Genomic DNA, 19,170 nt, shown 5'->3' on the forward strand with positions numbered 1-19,170 from the left:
TTGAATTGCTTCATCCTTTTTCAGAATCAGTTGGGCATATTTGTGTGGGTCTGCTCTTGGGTTCTCTGTTCTGTCCTTTTGATACCTGTATCTCTCCCTCTACCATTACTACACTACCTTGCTTGCTTTAGCTTTATAGAAAGGCTTAACATTGAGTAGAGTATTTCTTCCCACTTTGCTCTTCTTCTTCAAAATTGTTTTAGCTATTTTAATTCCTTTGCCTGTCTGTATAAATTCCAGAGTGAACTTGTTTATGTCTACAAAAAATTTTTCTGGCGCAGGCCTGGTGGTGTAGTGGTTAAGTTCAGTGCGCTGCACTTTGGTGAGCCAGGTTCACAGATTTGGATCCCAGGCGTGGACCTATACCACTTGTCAGTCATGCTGAGCTGGCGACACACATAAAAAATGGAGGAAGATTGGCACAGATGTTAACTCAGGGCTAATCTTCCTCAGGAAAAATAAATTCTGGAATTTTCCTGGGTATTTTGTTAAACCTACAGATCATTTTGGGAAAGCCAACCCCGTGGTTTAGTGGTTAAGATTAGGTGATCTCACCACCTCTGCCTGGGTTTATTTCCTCATCAGAGAATCATACCACCCATCTGTTGGTTGTCATGCTGTGGCAGTTGTGAATTGCTGTGATACTGAAAGCTATGCCACCACTATTTCAAATACTAGCAGGGTCATCCATAGTGGACAGATTTCAGTGGAGCTCCCAGACTAAGACAGACTAGGAAGAAGGACCTGGCCACCCACTGCCAAAAAAATTGGCCATGAAAATCCTATGAATAACAGCAGAGCATCAACTGATATAGCACTGGAAGGTGAGAGGATGGTACAAAAAGTCCAGTCAGAGTTCCTCTCTGTTGTACACAGGATGGCTATGAGTTGGAATCCACTGGATGGCATTAACAACAACATTTGGGGGATAATTAACATACTATGTTGAGTCTTCCAATCCATGATCATGGTATGTCTCTCTTATTTAAATCTTCTGTGATTTCTTTTATCACATTTTGTAATTTTCAGGATACAAGTCCTGTACATACTTTATTAGGTTTATATTTAGGTGTTTCTTTTTTTTAGTGATTGTAAATGGTACTGTATTTTTAGTTTCCGCAATTGCTGGTACATAGACATACAATCAAATTTTTTATGTTGATCTTCTATCTTCTGATCTTGCCAAACTCATTTATTAGTTCTAGGAGTTGATGTGGGGTTTTTTGTTTGTTTGTTTCTAGAGATTTCTTGGAATTTTCTACATAGTCACATAGATGATTTCTACCATTATGTCAACTACAAACCGCGACAGTTTTCTTTCTTTCTGATCTCTATGTCTTTTGTTTCCTTACTCTCCTTGTGAGGGCTTCCTATATTATCTTGAGTAAGAATGTTGAAAGCAGATACTTTTGCCTTGTTCCTGATCTTAGGGGCAAAGCATTCAGTCTTTTTACCATTAAGTATGATTTTAAGCTGTAGTTTTTTAGTATATATTCTTTATCAGACTGAGGAAGTTCCCCTCTATTCCAGTTTTCTGAAAGTTTTATTTCTGGATGAGCACTGAATGTTGTCAGTCTCTTTTTCTGCATCAATTGGTAAAATCATGTGCTTTTTTAAAGTCTCTTAATATGGATGATTTCATTGATCAGTTTTGAAATACTGAACCAGCCTTGCACCCATGGAATAAATCCCACTTCATCATATCTGTAAATCCTTATATATGCTGCTGAATTGTATTTGCTAATATTTTCTTAAGGATTTTTGTGTCTCTTTTTGAGAGAATGTAGTCTGTAGCTTTCTCTTTTGTTTTCGTTTCTTTTATTATTTTTTTGGTACTGTCTTTGTACTTTTGGTTTCAGAATATTAACCTCTTAAAATGAGTTGATAGGTATTCTCTCATCCTCTGCTTTCTGGGACACAGTTATAGAACTGGTATTAATTCTTATTTCATTGTTTGGTAGAATTCTCTACTGAAATAATCAGGATCTAGAGAATTCTCTTCAGGAATAAAAATATATATATTAATTCAATTTCTTTAATAGTGTTAGGGCTATTCACCTTAATCTGTTTCCTCTTGGTTATGTCTTAGTAGTTTGTGCTTTCCAAGGAATTGGCATATTTTGCCTAAATTGTCAAAGTTATGCGTGAAGGGTTATTTGTAGCATTCCCGTATCATTCTTCTGATGTCTCCAGGGCTTGTAGTAATATACTCAGTTTCATTCCTGATATTGGTTTGTCAATTTTATTGATCTTCTCAAAGAAGTAGATTTTTGTTTTATTGATTTTCCCTCACTTTCAATGATTTTTGTTCTTATCTTTATTATTTTCTTCCATCTAATTGTTATGGGTTTATTTTTCTGTTCTTTTTCCTAGTTACTTGAGTGGGCATAGATTGACTTGAGACTTTTTCTGATGTAAGCATTTACTACTGTGAATTTCCTTGCAAACATTTTACCTGCATCAAACAATTTTTGATATGTTGTTTTTATTTGCATTCAGTTCAGTGTATGTTTTGAGTTCTCTATAGACTTCCTCTTTGACTCATAAATTATTTAGAAACTTGGTGTTAAGATTCCAAGTGTTTGGAGATTTTCATGTTATCTTCCTGTCATTTGATTCTAATTTGATTCTATTGTGGGCATATATCACATTCTGTGTGGCTTCAATTCCTTTAAATTTACTGAGGTTTGTCTTATGGCTCAGAATATGGTCTGTCTTAGTATATACTCCATGGGGACTTGAAGAGAATGGGTTTTACTGTTGTTGGGGAAAGGGTTTTCGGTTGAGTAGGTCCTGTTGGTTGATGGTGTGTAAGCTCTTCCGTATCCTTGCTGCTTTTCAGTCTAGTTGTCATCAGTTGTTGAGGGAGGCACGTTGAAGTCTCCAGCTATACCTGTGGATTTGTCTACTTATTTTTTCCACTTCTATCTGTTTTGGGTTCACATATTTTTCAGCTTGTTTGAGAAAGAATTATGATTTCTATGTCTTCTTGGTGAATTGACCTTTTTTCAATATGCAAATTTATATCTAACCTCTATAACTTTCTTTAAAGTCTACTTTATCTGATAATAACATAGTCATTCTTGGTTTTTTTGATAATGTTTCCTTGGTGTGTGTGCTTTGGTTGGAAGTCTAGAGTCCTCACTTGATGTTTGCTGATGGGATTGGTGGTGGGACATGATGCTTTTTTCTGTGGTGTTTAGCTGAGGCAGGGCTATTGTCTGAAAGTTCTCTGTTTGCCTGGTTGCCCTTTCCTGGTCATTTTGCTAGACAGAGCAGGAACTTGTCAGGACTCCTTTTTTTTTTTTTTGTTTACTCCTTTCCGTGCTTCTCCAGCACATAGTTTAGAATATAGGAGACAAATGGAAACCCAGGGACCTCATCTCATTCCATCTACTTTCTTCTCTGCACTTTTTCCAGTCTCCTTATGTTTATTTATGTATTATTTTAAGAGATTTTAGTCATAATTAATGGAAGGAATAGTTTATTAGCCAACTTGATCTGCCACAAAAAAACACCGGACACTGGATGGATTGTGTTGGTTTTGGATTTTGTACCAAAGAAGATATTTATTTGGGGCAGAATCCTCAGGCCGTTTCATTTTATTTCTTATTTATTTATATACTGTGTTGTTCACAAGAAGCATTTAAGGAGATTTTAATGTATACGTAAAAATAGAGACTTTTATTTCTCACAGTTCTGGGGGCTGGAAGTCCAAGATCACCCCAGCCATTCCGTTCCTGATCAGCCCTCTCTTCCTGACTTGTAGGAGGCAGCCTTCTTACTGTGTCCTCATATGGCAGAGACAGAGAGAGAGAGAGAGACTCTCTTCCTCTTCTTACATGGCTCCCAGTCCTATCAGATTAGCACCCCATCCTATGACTTCATTTAACCTTAATTACCTTCTGAAGCCTTTAAGCCCTGTCACTAAATACAGTCACATTGGAGGTTAGGGCTTCGACATATGCATTGTAGGGGGACACAGTTCAGCCCATAGCAAAGAGGTGAAAGTACGTCTGTTCTATCTTTCCGTAACTGAGAGTCTGAGCCCTAATTTTTGTTCTATCAAAAATGGTAATAAACATATTTGTGACTGTAATTATTTTTGTCTTAGATATTTTTCCAGACAGATAATGGGATTTTTAAGTTTCTTAAATGCTCTTATTACATTTTGTGAAATTTCTTTCCAAATATGTTATACCAACTTGGTTTATTCATAAAGAAAATTAGCTCCCTGATCATGTATTCCACTTAATCTAAACCAAGTTTAGGTTTTATAATTCATTGTTAACCTTTCTGCTTCATATTTTGGTGGAAATATTTAGTATAATTTTGGGCAGAAAATCTTTAGATTGACTTCTTGAAGATAAAAGCAATGTTTTTGTTTTATCATTTTAAAATTTTATTTATACTATCACAGTAAGTGGTATTTTTGAAAGCATATGCTTAGTTTATTTAAAATTAATATTTATTCAGATTAATGTTTATCAACTTCTTTACTATCTTTAATCTAAAGAGAAAAGCTTCCTTAAAAAAATTAGTCTGGTTACTTTTCAGCCAGTTACTGGGGAACCTCAGGCATGGACTTCAAGCCCTCACTTACGTGGGGGTTCCCAAGGTCACCTCAGTGCCAGGTCAGAGATCACTGGAGCGCACATGGGCAGAGGGCAGTGTTGTTACCTTTTCCTTTGTGTTTTCTATTCACTCTTCACTCACATGTAATTTTCTGCATGTGGTTTCCAGTCTTTGTATATATAGTAACACAACTGGCAGAACACTTTCTCTTCCACTGACAGGGGTGATTAGCTTTCCTTTTTGCCCCTTTGTTTCATAGACCTAGAGCCAGAAAGGGCATCATGGGTTACGTAGTTTATGAATGGAAAGTTAATTGTCTGTTTCATGGGCCTTTTCACATCAATTTTTATAAGCTACCTGAAACTATGTGTTAGAAGGAATGCTGATGCTATGAGCAGACTCACACGGGTGGGGTTCAGCCCTCTCTCCCACGCTGAGCTCTGGAGAGTTCAGTGAACTGTCCTGGTCACAAAACTAATGACCCACTAAGGCAAGAGAAAACCATGTCTTCTTCTTGCCCCATATGAGGCGGGTCGGAACTGAGAAAGCCAGTGCCGCTGTGGAAATGCTGCAATCTCAGTGAGAAATTGGACTCAAAAAGCAGCTACTTTTCAGTGCAGGAAGATGGAAAAGAAGCTTGTCTGTTTTCAGCTGTGCTAGGGGAAACTCAGCATCATCACCAGGGGCCGAGGCGCTGTTCTCTGGGCCTGAAAGATTGAAGATTCATTCCAGTCTTTCTGATCAGGAAGCTTCAATGGGCCCGGCCCAAGCTCCACGGGTGGTAAATCGGTGTTTGATCCACAAGTTTTCTGCAACCTGACAGATAGTATGAGCTACAGTAAGTGTCCTGGAGTGAGGTCTGTACAGCTGTGAGAAGAAAGCCAACAGGAATCTGCTCTTTTCTCTTCCCGGCTCTTTGGTCCCCTCCGCCACCTCTGTTGCTGCCTGTGTCTCTCCTAAGCTCTCATTCTGCGTCACTCTTCGTTAGGATGGACAGAAAATGTTACAGACAAAGACTGTATCAGGAGTGAAGCAGGATGGAAAGTAAGATGGAGCTCAATTAAAAAACAAACAAACACAAAAACAAAAACCTTGCTGAAGATGAGTTGAAAATTAAAGGTATAAAATATATAAAGAAACAGTTCACTTGGAGAAAATATCAGCAAACACAGCAAATAGCAGATTTGGCTCTAAGTTTTAGATAACAGAAACTAATAAATAATTTTAAAATAATTAAACACAATTAAGAATTGAAAACACAAGAAAAGAGTAAAACACCCTTTAAAAAGCAGCTTTGGGAAAAAATCAATTAAATTAATAGAGATGAGAAATATAATAACCAAAATTAAAAAGTCAGGGGAGGTGTTGGGTATCAGATGAGATACAATTGAAGGAGCAGAGGCAATTTCCTGCATGAATCATAGCAAGCTAAGTAGATGGAAAATATGAAAGAATAGTGAAAAGCTGCAGTAATATCTAATACTTCTGCGGTGCTTCTATGTGCCCAGTCCTGGTCCAGATGTTTCACATATACTAGCAACATTTGGAGGAAGATACTATTATTATTCCTATTTAGCAAATAAGATGAAATAGAAATAATACTAATAATGATAATAATAAAGCACAGTGTATCCAAGGTCATACAGATATGGAGGCATGAATCCCACACAAGAGAGACCATATACTTAACCCTGTGAGATGTGGAGTATGGGGTTCTTGCATATGTAGGGTAGGTGTTCCCACACACACTTGCTATATTATAGAAAGAAATAATAGAAACAATGTGGGAGAAGTGTTAAGAGATTATTCTCAGAAGAAAGGTAAAACTGTGACTTGCATACAGATATGCAAAATGAACACGTTAAAGAATTTAATCTACTCATATGACACAGGGAACTAGGCAAATGCTAGAGTCAGTTCAAAGGAGAAGTCAAATCAGGATAAATTTATATAGAGTAAAGGAATGTCAAGATGAATTTAAGTAGACACAAAACTTGTTTATCTATAGGGTGCAGGGAGGCAAATCACCACCTGTTAAATCATGACCAGAAACAGATAATTTATACATCTGTTAATTGCCTACATCTTACAAAGAACTGCAAAATAGCTTAAATACAATAACAGACCTAGAGTAGCTCACCCAGAGCTGTGTGCTATAGAGGATGCAGTTTTCCATTGAAACATGACACTTTTTTTCTACAGAGGCCATGTTCCAGAAGAATGGCTGAGAATTTGATGATATAGATGAAAAATATAAATCCTCAGATTCAGGAGATACAACAAGTCTGAGGAAAGATAAACAGTAAGAAACCAGCCCCTAGACATACTGTGGTAAATGCTGCAGAATACCCGAAGCTAAGGCGATCCTAGGAACAATGAAAGAAAAAGGTAGCTTACTAACAAAGGAAGACAGTCAGACTGACTGCAGACCTTTTAGAGGCGACAATAGAAGCCAGAAAGAAGAAAAGATTATCTTTTAAGTACTGGAAGAAAATAATTGTCAACCTAGAAATCTGTCCCGAGCTAAACCATTCTTTACATGGTGGGCAAAATCAAGGCATTTTCAGGAAAACAATGCCTAAAAGAGTTTACCATGCAGAAATAAATGACCAGAAAGAAACTCCCAGAAATACTAGTATTAAAGAAACTCCCAGAATATGCATTTAGGAACAAGGTATGAGAAGGAAGGGTGAGTAAAGCAACTGGTGAAAATGCAGGTAAACATAAATAAGTTTGAACATATGTAATGATGATGATGAACTTGAGGATATTAAAAACAAAGTGCTGGAAAATAGTAACATGAAAAGCAGTGCTTGGATATAAAATAGTCAGCTGTAGTGGAGTTGTTCTGGCAGAGCATAGAGCTGTCTGAGTGAAATATACGTGTTAAAAATGTAAGAACCACTGTCAGAAGCATGAGAATAATATGTTCAACATCCAAACAGGTAGGGGGCGAGTGGGGCAGGGATAAAGAAAACGCGAGATACCTAAATAAAGGAGGAAAGAATGCAAACAAAAGAGATAGAAATCTAAAGCACAAAATTAAATAGAAAGAAAACCAAGCATTACAACTGATAAATTAAAAGTAAATGGATTAAGCAGCTGTTACAAAGACAGGGATTTCTCAGCGACAGTTTCTTTAAAAACTCAGCTATTGGCCATTTGGGTGGAACTAAAGCCTAAGTATGCGAGAGACAAAAAAAAAGAGGGAAAAAGATATACCTGATAAACAGGAACCAAGATACAATGAGAATGGCTATGTTTACAACAGAATAAACAGAACAAAACACCAGTGTGTGTTGACACATTATAAGGAAAAAGTACAATTACCATTAAAAGTCATGTCATCATGATAAAAAAGAACATTTCTAACTATATATAACCACTTTCACATTCACCTAACAAAATAGCTTCAAAACAAATGAAAACAATTGGCAGATAAATCCATAATTGTGGTAGAAGATTTTAATGTACTTCTTTCAGTAATTGATAGTTCAAGAAGGGAAGCAAGTATAAGAATATAGAAGTTTTGAACTATACAATTAACAAGCCTTAGCCAATATATAGCGATAGATATAGCTATAGATAGATAGAGATAACTGTAGATAGAGAGGCAGATAGACAGATATAGAAATACATGTAACCTTGTTCTTCTGAAAAATAAAGATCTGGGGAACTAAATATCCAAATGTGAATAAAAAACTGTGTGAATGTGTGAGCGCATGTTTGTGTATATGAAGGGAGAAATGCATAGCATTAAATGCTTACATTAGAAAAGATTTAGAAAGGAAAATTTATGAATTAATTACCAATCCAAAGAAGTTAGAAAAAGTAACATTAAGTAAATAGAAGAATAAAGAACAAAGGAAGAATAAAGATAAGAGTAGAAATTCATTAAACAAGAAAAATAAAATAGAAATCAAGAAGGAATAAGTTTGTTTTAAAAGGAGCTAATAAAATGAACACACCTCAGGGAATAATCATCAAGAAAATAAAGAAGACACAAACATTTATTAGCTGTAGTTTATAGGGGCCGGCCTGGTGGTGTGGTGGTTAAGTTCGCATGTTCCACTTCGGCAGCCTGGGGTTCACAGATTTGGATCCTGGGCACGGACCTACACACCACTCGTCAAGCCATGCTGTGGTGGCATCCCACATACAAAATAGAGGAAGACTGGCACAGATATTAGCTTAGCAACAATCTTCCTCAAACAAAAAGAGGAAGATTGACAACAGATGTTAGCTCAGGGCCAATCTTCCTCACCCCCCAACCCCCAAAAAAAGGGAAAGAAAAAAGAGTTTACAACCACAGACAGGCATTTTAAAAATAGGATATTATGGACAACTATATACCAATAAATTTGGAAATGTAACCAGAATTTTTTTTCTAGAAAAATATAAGCTGGTTCCAGACAAAATAGAAAAATGGACAAGAAAATTGAATCAATATGTGTATTTTTAAAAGCAGACTTTATTTTTTAGAGCGGTTTTAGTTCATAGCATAGCTGAGTGCAAGGCACAGAGATTTCCCATGTATTTCCTGTTCCCACACATGCAAAGCCTCCCCCATTAACAACATCTCCCATCAGAGTGGTTCATTTGCTACAATTGATGAACCTACAGTGACACATCATTATCACCTAAAGTTCATAGTTTACATGAGGGCTCACTCTTGGTGTTGTGCCTTCTACGGATCTGAACAAATGTATAATGTCATGTATCCATGTCATGTATATTTTACTCAAAGCAGACAGCTCTATGCTCTGCCCGAGCAACTTCAGTACAACTGAGCATTCTACCTCCAAGTACTGCCCGAAAATCCTCTGTGCCACCCCTGTTCATTTCTTCCTCCCCTCAACTCCTGGCAACCACCCATCTTTTTACTGACTCCATAGTTTTGCCTTTCCCGAATGTCATTGAGTTGGAATCATACAGTATTTAGCCCGTTTAGACTGGCTTATTTCACTTAGTAATATGTAGTTAAGGTTCCTCCATATCTTATAGCTTAATAACTCACTTTTTTTTTTAGAGCTGAATAATATTCCATTGTCTGAATGTACAACAGTTTATCCATTCACTACTGAAAGACATCTTGTTGGCTTCTAAGTTTCGGCAGTTATGAATAAATCTGCCATAAACATCCATGTGCAGATTTTCGCATGGGCATAAGTTTTCAGATCCTTTGCATAGATACCAAGGAGCAGGATTGCTGGATCATATGGTGAACATATGTTTAGTTTTGTAAAAAACCACCAAACTGTCTTCCAAAGTGGTGGTACCATTTTGAGTTCCCATCAGTAATGAATGACAGTTCCTGTTAATGCATATCCTTTCTAGCATTTGGTGTTGTCAGTATTCTGGATTTTGGCCGTTCTGATAGGTGTGCAGTCGTGTCTCATTGTTTTAATTTGCATTTCCCTAATGACGTATGATGTGGGGCATCTCATCATATGATTATTCGCCATCTGTATATCTTTGGTGAAGTGTTTGTCAAGGCCTTTGGCACATTTTAATTGGGTTGTTTCTTTTCTTATTGTTGAGTTTTCTGAGTTTTTTCTATGTTTTGGATAACAGTCTTTATCAGGTATGTCTTTTTCAAATATCTTCTCCCAATCTGAAGCTTGCCTTTTCATCCTCTTGATCAAGGTTTTAAAAAAGAAATTTGAAAAGATGAGTTTTACAGGCAAGTTCCACCTACATACAATGTCATGTATGAATATAAATGTATAAATTTTAACTAAAATATTAACACACTAAATCTAGCAATAATTAAAAAATAAATCCTAACAGAATACAAGTTTTGTTTAACTTTAGAAAAATCCATTTATATAATTCATCCTATTAACAGAATGGAGAAAAATCATATAATTATCGTGGTAGTTGGAGAAAAATCAATTGATAGTATTTAACAGCAATTTATGAAGCAGAAAAAAACTTACCTAACCTGATGTAAGGTCTTTACCAAAAGCTCGTTTAATGCTGAATCATTAGAAGTTTCTATATGTGGAATAAAATATGGATAGCCATTGTCATCACGCTTAAAAAAATCTTAATGGTATGAATTTAAGTAGCAAGAAAAGTAAAAGAATAAAATATTAAGGATTAGAAAGGAATAAACTAAATTACCATCATTCATAGACTATATGAGTTTTTTCTATTAAAAAAAACCCTTAGACACTATCTAGACTAAATATATTGGATACAAGTATTAAAATATCAAATGTATTTCTTTACTCTTGCAAGACAAACAGTAAATGTAATTAAACAAATTTAATTTCCAATATGTGTAGGTGTTAAAAAGTAGCAACAGATAAATCTAAGAAAGACCAAAATAAATGATGAGTTGTATCATATTTATTTCTGGGAAAACTCAATACTGTAAAGATGTCAAGTTTTCCCAAACTACTCTATAAATTTAATGTGATTCCAACTAAAGTCTCAACAGGGTCTTTGTGGGACTGGAGAAGAGGATCCTAAAATTTACAATGATGAATGAAGGGTTAAGGAGAGCTAAGACAATTCTTAAACGAAAGAACAAAGTTGGGGGACTTACTCTGCCAACTACCGATATTTCCATTATGTTGTATTGATTAGGAGGATGTTGTGCTGGGTCAGGGATAGTCATGTAGCTCAAGAAACGCAATAGGGAGCGCAGACACTTGGTACATGCTGTGATAACGTTATCCTGTCTTATTTATTACATTGTTACAATCCATCCAATGTTACATACAATTTTTATGGTAACATCCATGTTATATGCAATTAAAACACATAAATTGGTGGATAAAGGGCCTTGAATGGATTCCTGTGGAAGCCTCTGGCTGATGCCAGCTGTCTGCCTCCCAGGATCTCTGACAGGTAGAAATGACCATGAAATTTCCGTTCTGCTCAAGACGTTTTGGACATGGACTGTGACAGGCCACATTGCTGGTTTCAGACCCTTAACATTTTAGAATAAACTTCAGAACTAAATCAAAATATCCAGAAAGAGGACTTATTACTCTCTTTTGAAACAAAATTTGTCTATTCTAAACATACTTTTTTCCCACTGAAATCAAGGCATACCCTGTATCAGTGGTGTCTTAACATGTGATTGGCAGCTTTTTTTTTTTTTTGCCTTCTTGAGAGATTTAAAATAAGTGACACCTTAGATCCACTGTCTTTTGAGATAGAGAACTTCTTCTTTTCTACTCATTTACTTTGTTACCCTCCAATATTTTAAATTTTATTATTTCTTTATTGAAATATAATTGACATGTAACATTGTGTAAGTTGGCACTGTACACTGTGTTGAGTTAATACACGTATATATTGCAGTGTTGTTACCACCATGGCATTAGATAACACCTTTATCGTGATACATAATCGTTAGTTTTTTTGTGTACTGAGAACAGTTAAGATCACTTTCATCTTTTCTGCTCTTCCCTCTCACTGTCTTTCAAGGTTGATGTGAGCTCGGAGGTAAGGGGACTGACTGCACGTGACACCTTATCAGTTAGAGTCCTTATGAGCCAACATATAGTGTCCTCTCTGCAGCAGCACAGTGTACCTAGATCTTTTTTTTCTAATTCTTCGGCATTACCTGGACGCAGTCTCATTTGGTGAGCATATGTCCTGTAGGACTTAGTATTTCTGGCCTTCGTCAATGGCTGGCTGCCCTGTTCTCTCTCAGGGCGCTGACAGCTGGACTCTGGAGCCAGAGGACTCTGTCTTTGAGGGTGACACAGTCACTTTCTCGTGCTTGCCTTAGGGTTGAGCCCCTCCATGCTTGGTGATGGGAGTTAGTGCTGCAGGGCCAGCTGAGCAGGAGGCTGTACCAAGGCTGGGATCAGAGGTCTCTGCTCCCAGGGGTGGGACCAGGCACTATGTGAGACCCCAAAGGATGGGAACAGGGAGAAAACTAAGAACAGACCCTTAGGGTTGACCTGTGTCCTGTGGGTTCTGCCTGCCTATGCCATCACTGACATCAAAAAGCACAGCTTGTCATCCCATAAGTATTGGGCCCCTGGGTCCTGCTGGCACTGCCACCCTCAGTTTGCTCCCAAGCCCCCATTCTAACCTTACTGCTTGGGCCAGCACCTCACTCACCCTTTGGTCCAGGCAAACCATATCTTTCATGAGGCCTCCCTCATTCCAGTTTATCTCTGGACATGTGATTAGACCATGCCCTCTGCTAGGACGTGTCCACCTTCTTTTCTTCTTGAACTTTTTCAAGAGTTCTGCCCATCTTTAATGACTGTCCAGATCCCCTCTTCTCCTGACCACCCCACTAAGGACATAGGACCTGCACCCTGGAATATATGAGTTAAATATCCCTCCTCTCCATGGGCAAGGCCCCATTTCCTTTGTCAACCATCTGTGGTGGGGGTGGGTCCAGAGCTTTCCTCACACTAAGACCAAGCTCATCTGTCCATCACTGGCTGGACAAGGACCGAAGCAGCTAGAGAGAGGAGCTCTTGAAGGAAGTGAAAAAGCCATGTGCTTGTGTCGTCAAGACCTCTGGGGGTACCTATCAGAGTCAAGAAAAAATACACATATTAGACTGTTTTCTAACTGTTTAATACAGAAAGTTTCAAATGCACACCAGAGCAGAAAAAGCAGTGAACTGACTCCTGTGGATGTACCCAGCTTCCATGGTTTTCAGCATCTACTGGCTGCAGGGCTGCATCATCATGAGGCCTCAAGGTCACAGTCTGCTGGCACCCGTTGGACATCACTATGTGTGCACGGTGCCAGGTCGTGTGGCCACCAGTACTCCTATGTCATGCTCCAGGCCCTTGCAGTGGTATTGGCCACTCACGTTTCACAGGGACTTCATCCCCTGCCTGTTTTCAGACACAGTTTTTAGCAAGAGGGCCCTTTTCCATACAAACCGTGTCTCCAATCCTAATGGTCAAAACAGATAAAGTGATATTAGTACACATTTATTACAAGAGTTTACTTTGGTATCATTTATGTATAAAATTAATTTACTAATGGGAAAGAACCCTAAAACTGCCATAATGGGTAGTAAGATTTGAATTTTGATAATGATGACAATTTTACAGTACGATTTACCTCAATATTCTGTTTTGGTTGAACCATATTCAGAAATCACTGGATCACACAGGTAAGCCATTGTTAATGGTGACAGATTTTTATCTTATTTTTACCCGTTCGCCTTATGATTTCGAGTCTCTTCAATTAAATTGATCCAAATGCGTGGAGGAAGAGCTTGGAGGAATTGTGTTCTTTTTTTCTTCCAGAATTGAATCACTGATCTAACAGATGGTCATAGTCTTTATTATAAATATGAAGATAAGACAAGAAGAAACACAAACTTAAAATAAGCAAAACTGTGCTTATCCTGTGCCATGCTTTCTGGTGTTGCTGCTACAGTGGTGGGAACATGTGCCAAGTCAGGTGCAGTTTCTGTGCTAAAGTTACAGGCACGATTGTGAATTCTGTAAAAGAGCAGTGCAAAACTGCAGTCTTCCTGGTGACTCACAAGAGGTTCAGATACATGCACGTTCATGGCAAGAGACGTTTGAGCTTTAACTTCCACCTGAAGAGGAGTTAAATGGGCCACATGAATTGATACATTGGTAGTCTCTGAAGAGTTCCAATTTTGTAAATAGTCATTTGAGTGTGTTTGGACTTTTATGAGTTTTTAAAATACAGTGGAAAAAATATTAGAATCAAATGTTTGCAGAAACCCTGAAGCAGTTCCAGCGGACCTCAGCGTTCCAGAGAACCTGATTTGAAAGATCATGATACTATCCAAAGCAAGTGTGTGAAGGTCCATGTTTTCAGCTGTTTGGTTCCCAGTCACTGTTTATGTGACTCATTAAGACAGTTGGGTACAGACTACAGTCAAGCATTGAATATTTACATCTTGAGCCTACCTCCACCTCTCTCTCCCTGGGTGTGCTTAGAAGTAAGGGGGTGGATGTGTCCTTCTGCATTTCAAAGGATTTTCCTTTTATGACAGCTCAGTCTCCCTCCCTTCCTTCTTCCTTTAAGCTTCATCACATTTTTGTTTCATATTTAAACCATGCCTTTCTTGTAAAATTTTTTCCTGGAATTCCTGATTGCCTTTTTTCTTATTAGTATATTTTTAAAAACAATCTGTCTTTAATCAAATCCATGGTGTTTTCTAGCTTGTTATTTCTTCCCTCCATTGCTCTGACTTCACTCCCCTCTCCTCAGAGATGCCTCATATCTTGCTGTAATATGGACCCCCTCTTTGTAGGTCCACTACAGAGCTCATCATGGAAATCCCTTTTTCTGGATCTCCGGGTTTAGTCTAAAAGTTAATTTCTTCTTTCTCAGTATTCACCCTCATTTTTCTGGAGCTCATCCTCAAGTCCATGACCAAGAAAATATATGTGGGAAACAAGCTCCCTGAAGCCTTAATATTCTGGAAAATGCCTTTCTTTGCCTTCAGGCTTGAGTGGTTTCTTTCAGCTCTAAAATTTCTGTATGTAATTTCAGTAATTCCCTCCCTCCAGCTCTTCCATTGTCTCTGGAGCTTCTGTCTCTGGCCTTGTGCTCTGAGGCATTCATCATTTCTGTGCTACATTTCACCTCTGTCATTCTTATCACAACTCCCACCCATTTATAAAAATTTATTTCACAAATCATATTTTTAACTTCCATATTGCTCTTTGTTTTTCTAAATGAAATGTTCTCTTGAATGTTTCTGAGAATATTAACTTAAGAAGTAGCTTTTCATTCCTTTCATTGATTGTTTCTTCTTGGAACTTTTTTTTGTGTCTAGATCCTTGATTGTGTCTCTCATGCTGAAGGCTGTTCTCAAACATCTCATGCTTCTGAGGTTCCCATTCAGAGGACCTCAGAAATAGAAAAGGCTGCCTGAGGCTCTGGAGAAGTGGGCAGCCCCGACCAGAGGTCCCCCAGTTGCTGAAATGAGGGGAACTTGACTCTGTGGTGCTACCACCTTGACTGGCTGCCTACAAGTTTTCTTGAGGCATGTATTTTTATTTACATGTAGGGCTGTTTTTTAAGGATACCCAGGATTTGTTTTAATCAGGTGTAGTAAGACATGTGGACATGGAAATGACTGTCATGAAGGGAAAAGATTTTACTTCTGGTTCCGTAGAAACAGGAGGCACAGCTTGCCAGGCGAGGCCACATAGGGAAGCACCGGAGTCGGTCAGGAGGTAGAAGGAGTGAGAGGGAAACGTGGGCAAGAGCCTTTATTGTGGTTCCACAAGAAGGAACAGGTGAAGTCGGGTACACAGGGTTAAGATTGGCTAGTGGGAATGATTTCAGTGGGCTCTGGGGCATAGGGGCTGTCCCTAGTTGCCTGTACCTGGCCCTGGGGTGATTAGGGCAGGTGGATGGTGGCCCAGACTGTGAGAACCCCATGGAGGAGGTGGTTGGGTGGTTGGAGTATGGGCTCTGGATGGGTTGGTTTGTATTTGACAGGCGTGCTCCTGAGAGAGTTGTTTACTATCTCTAGGAATTGCCTAACCTGGGTGGGTGAGGGGACAGTCCCTCCAGGGTGAGCAAAGGCCCCAGATGACAAAGTGTCAGAATACAGAAAATAAAAGACATGGGTACTAAGGGCTGTTGCTCTTGGTTTTTTTTCTTCCTGTTTTGTGTCCTCCGCCTTTATTCAAAATGGTCACTTCTGGCTACAGTAGGTTCTAAACCTGGGCAGGGGAGTTGGGATAAGGTGCATTCATCTAAAACTCGTACCTAATTCTGCTCTCTCCACCTATCTTCCTTCCCATCGTTGCTAATCAGGGAGCCCAGTACCCCTCAGCGGCTCTGCTGGCACCCAGCCCCTTCCTGCCCCTTTCATCTTCAGTCACTCAGGATGTATTTGTTAAGCACCACCCAAGCCGTGGGCCCATTCAAGAGGCTGGGACTAGAGCGTTGAACACAGTGGGTAGAAATCCTGCCCTCGTGGGGCTGCTAGAGTGGCCATGTGCTTCCACCCACTCTGTATCTCCTACAAATCGACTGAAATTTCTCATCTGCTGATGTCTTCCTAAATTATCTTCAGGTTTTGTTTTTTGTTAAGAACTTTGTTTTATATGCATATGAAAAAAATCACAGTTCCTGAGCAGTGGGGTGGACACTGGCCAATTCCAATCTGTGTCTGAGAAGATCTCCCAGGTCAACTGCAGCTGATACTCTCAGATCAGTGCTGACCCAACCATGAACAAGAACCCCTCTCAAAGCTGCTCAGACTGTGGTGACAACAGACCTAAGGGCACCAGGAAATCCACCGCCTGGCAGTGCTGGCTTACAGAATCCTTTTCCTGTTTCCAGTGCTGATGAGCGATTTGATGCCACATTCCACACCAACGTGTTAGTGAATTCTTCTGGGCATTGCCAGTACCTCCCTCCAGGTAAGATCCACATCCTTTGTCCTCCTAAATTAGATAGTTTAAGCCAGGTCAGAGTACTAGTCTGGACAGTGCTTACATGAGCAGTGGGCCGGCTTGGTGTTCTGGGCATCCTTTGCGTCTGTTCACACCCACCTCCTCCTGCTTTCTTCTCTCTGCTTACCCATATTTCCTGAATGTGACAATGACATCTTCATCCTTTTTGTCTTAGGGTCATGGCTCAAGCTGTCTCTGTCAACACATGGCATTTGTTCTTATTTTCTGCCATACATTCTTTAAAGGAAATCCACAACTAAAGCAAATCTCCCTCGTCAGGTAGTTTCTTGCTTTCCTTGCACCCTGCAAGGCAAACACCTCCAGGCCATTTATTCCTCCATTTCAGTGCACCATTTTCCTTCCCACCAGATTGGGTATCTTGGCAGGTGCTGTTCTCCCTGTGTTGGGGGTGAGATGTTGAACTTGCTGGGCTGGTTTCTTGAGTGTGTGCATTAAAGAGCATGGGATGTTTGACACAAGATTAAGTGGTTTCAAAGGAGGGTTCATTAGTCACTTATTCCTGAATGAGCTTCTCTCCTCCTTCTCAACCAGTTGATGGTTAACTGTTTCCTGGGATTGATTCTTTTCCTACCAGCCCATCATTTCTGTGGATTCACAGGGTGCCAGGCTGCTCAGTGAGTAGTCCACACTTGGGAAACAGGCTTTATAGCCTTGAGTCACATGGATATTAACAGGTTTTAAAAAAGCTTTTAGATGATTTTTTACATTTTCTTTTCCAGGATTATCTCCCCCGCTGCAACTGTTTGGTTTAACTTCCTGCTCCCAGGCAATCTGCAACCACCCCCACCTTGCCACCAATACACACAAAAACACGCCTCTCTCTCCAGCAGTCAGCCGCAGTCTCACGCCTTCTGATTCCTCTCACAGCACACAGGACAGTTGACTGCCTTCTAGGTCATTGTTTATATGCTTGTCCTTGTTAGCACATGAAAGCATCCCATGGACAGAGTCTGTATTTACTCCCTTAGAATCACCACTCATCAACCAGGTACCTGACCCACATGTTGATGAATGAATGAATGAGTGAGTCCTCAACCTGTCAAGGCAGATACTTCCCAATAATGTTTGTATAGATTGAAGAACTCCAGATTTTCAGGTTTTCTATCTTAAAGCATGTGCTTCCTTGCTACTTTTCCAGCCCTTTCTCCCTTCCCCCAGGCCACACATGCTTCTTCCTAACAGGTGGCCCCTTGCAGCCTGGGGCTGTAGAATGTGTTATCCATCACACATACATTTTCTTTTCATCAGGCCTGTAAGTTGCAGCTTCTGTTATGAAGGCTAATGACCCCCAGTCATCAGGGTAGGAGAATATGTTGCTGCAGATTGTTTTGAAACTTGAGGCTATTTTCAGCTCCAGGAGCACCGCTTCTGACCGCTGAGCTGTCTGTGTGCAGCAACCCCCTCTGGGGTTCTGTTCCTGTATCCTGGCCTCCATGGCCCCTGTAGCCTGATCAGGACAGGACACACTTTACTGTGACCCTGGGAGTTTCCGTTGCATTGGCAGGGGCAGCGTGGAGCTGTCTGCCCTGGGGGTGGTGCAGAACTGATCTGGGATCCAGCTGTGCCCATGCAACTAAGCACAGGCAAAAAGAATGTTTCAGGTATAAGCTAGGAAATAGAAACTTGATTAGGAAATGACTTTTTTTCCATTTCATATTTTTATTTTTAACAGCTTTATTTTGGTGCAATTCACCCATTTTAAGTGCATGATTCAATGATTTTAGTAAATTCACAGAGTTGTGCCACCATTACCACAATCTAGTTTTAGAACACTTTCTATCACCCTGGAAAAATCCCTTTTGCCTGTCTGCAGTTAATCTCCACCCTCACTGCTAGCCCCAGGCAACCACTGATCTGCTTTCTGTCTCTGGCTTCTCTTCCTCTGGTCATTTGATAGAAATGGAATAATACAGTTATGGAGTTAGATTTTCTAGAAGCAATATGGGTTTGGGGGGACCCAGCCCATTAATGGGAGGGCAGTGTTTATAATGACTTCCTGATTCTGATGAATGCTGGATATAATGCTGCAGATCATATTTAAGAAACTTGAGGGGCAGGAAGTTTACTGTCCTTTCCCAACTTGGCTCTGGGGAGGGGGTGTGTGTTTGCAAGGCTTCTGAGTCCCTTCCTCCATTCATTCTTTCTTTAATTGCATGGCAGAAATTCACAGAGCGCCTGC

At 39.5% G+C, this 19,170-nt stretch overlaps 1 protein-coding gene across 4 annotated transcripts in view; it reads left to right on the forward strand.

Moving 5' to 3' along the window:
• The window catches only part of LOC106834056 (neuronal acetylcholine receptor subunit alpha-7), a 107,136-nt gene that overhangs the window by 73,688 nt on the left and 14,278 nt on the right, over positions 1-19,170 (forward strand). For all 4 annotated transcript variants that reach the window (XM_014845482.3, XM_070496834.1, XM_070496830.1 and 1 more), the window contains one exon: positions 16,858-16,937. In XM_014845482.3, coding sequence (XP_014700968.1) covers positions 16,858-16,937 — 80 coding nt within the window. The remainder of the gene's footprint in view (positions 1-16,857; positions 16,938-19,170) is intronic.

This window comes from Equus asinus, chromosome 2, assembly GCF_041296235.1.
Source record: "Equus asinus isolate D_3611 breed Donkey chromosome 2, EquAss-T2T_v2, whole genome shotgun sequence".
Lineage (NCBI taxonomy): Eukaryota > Metazoa > Chordata > Mammalia > Perissodactyla > Equidae > Equus > Equus asinus.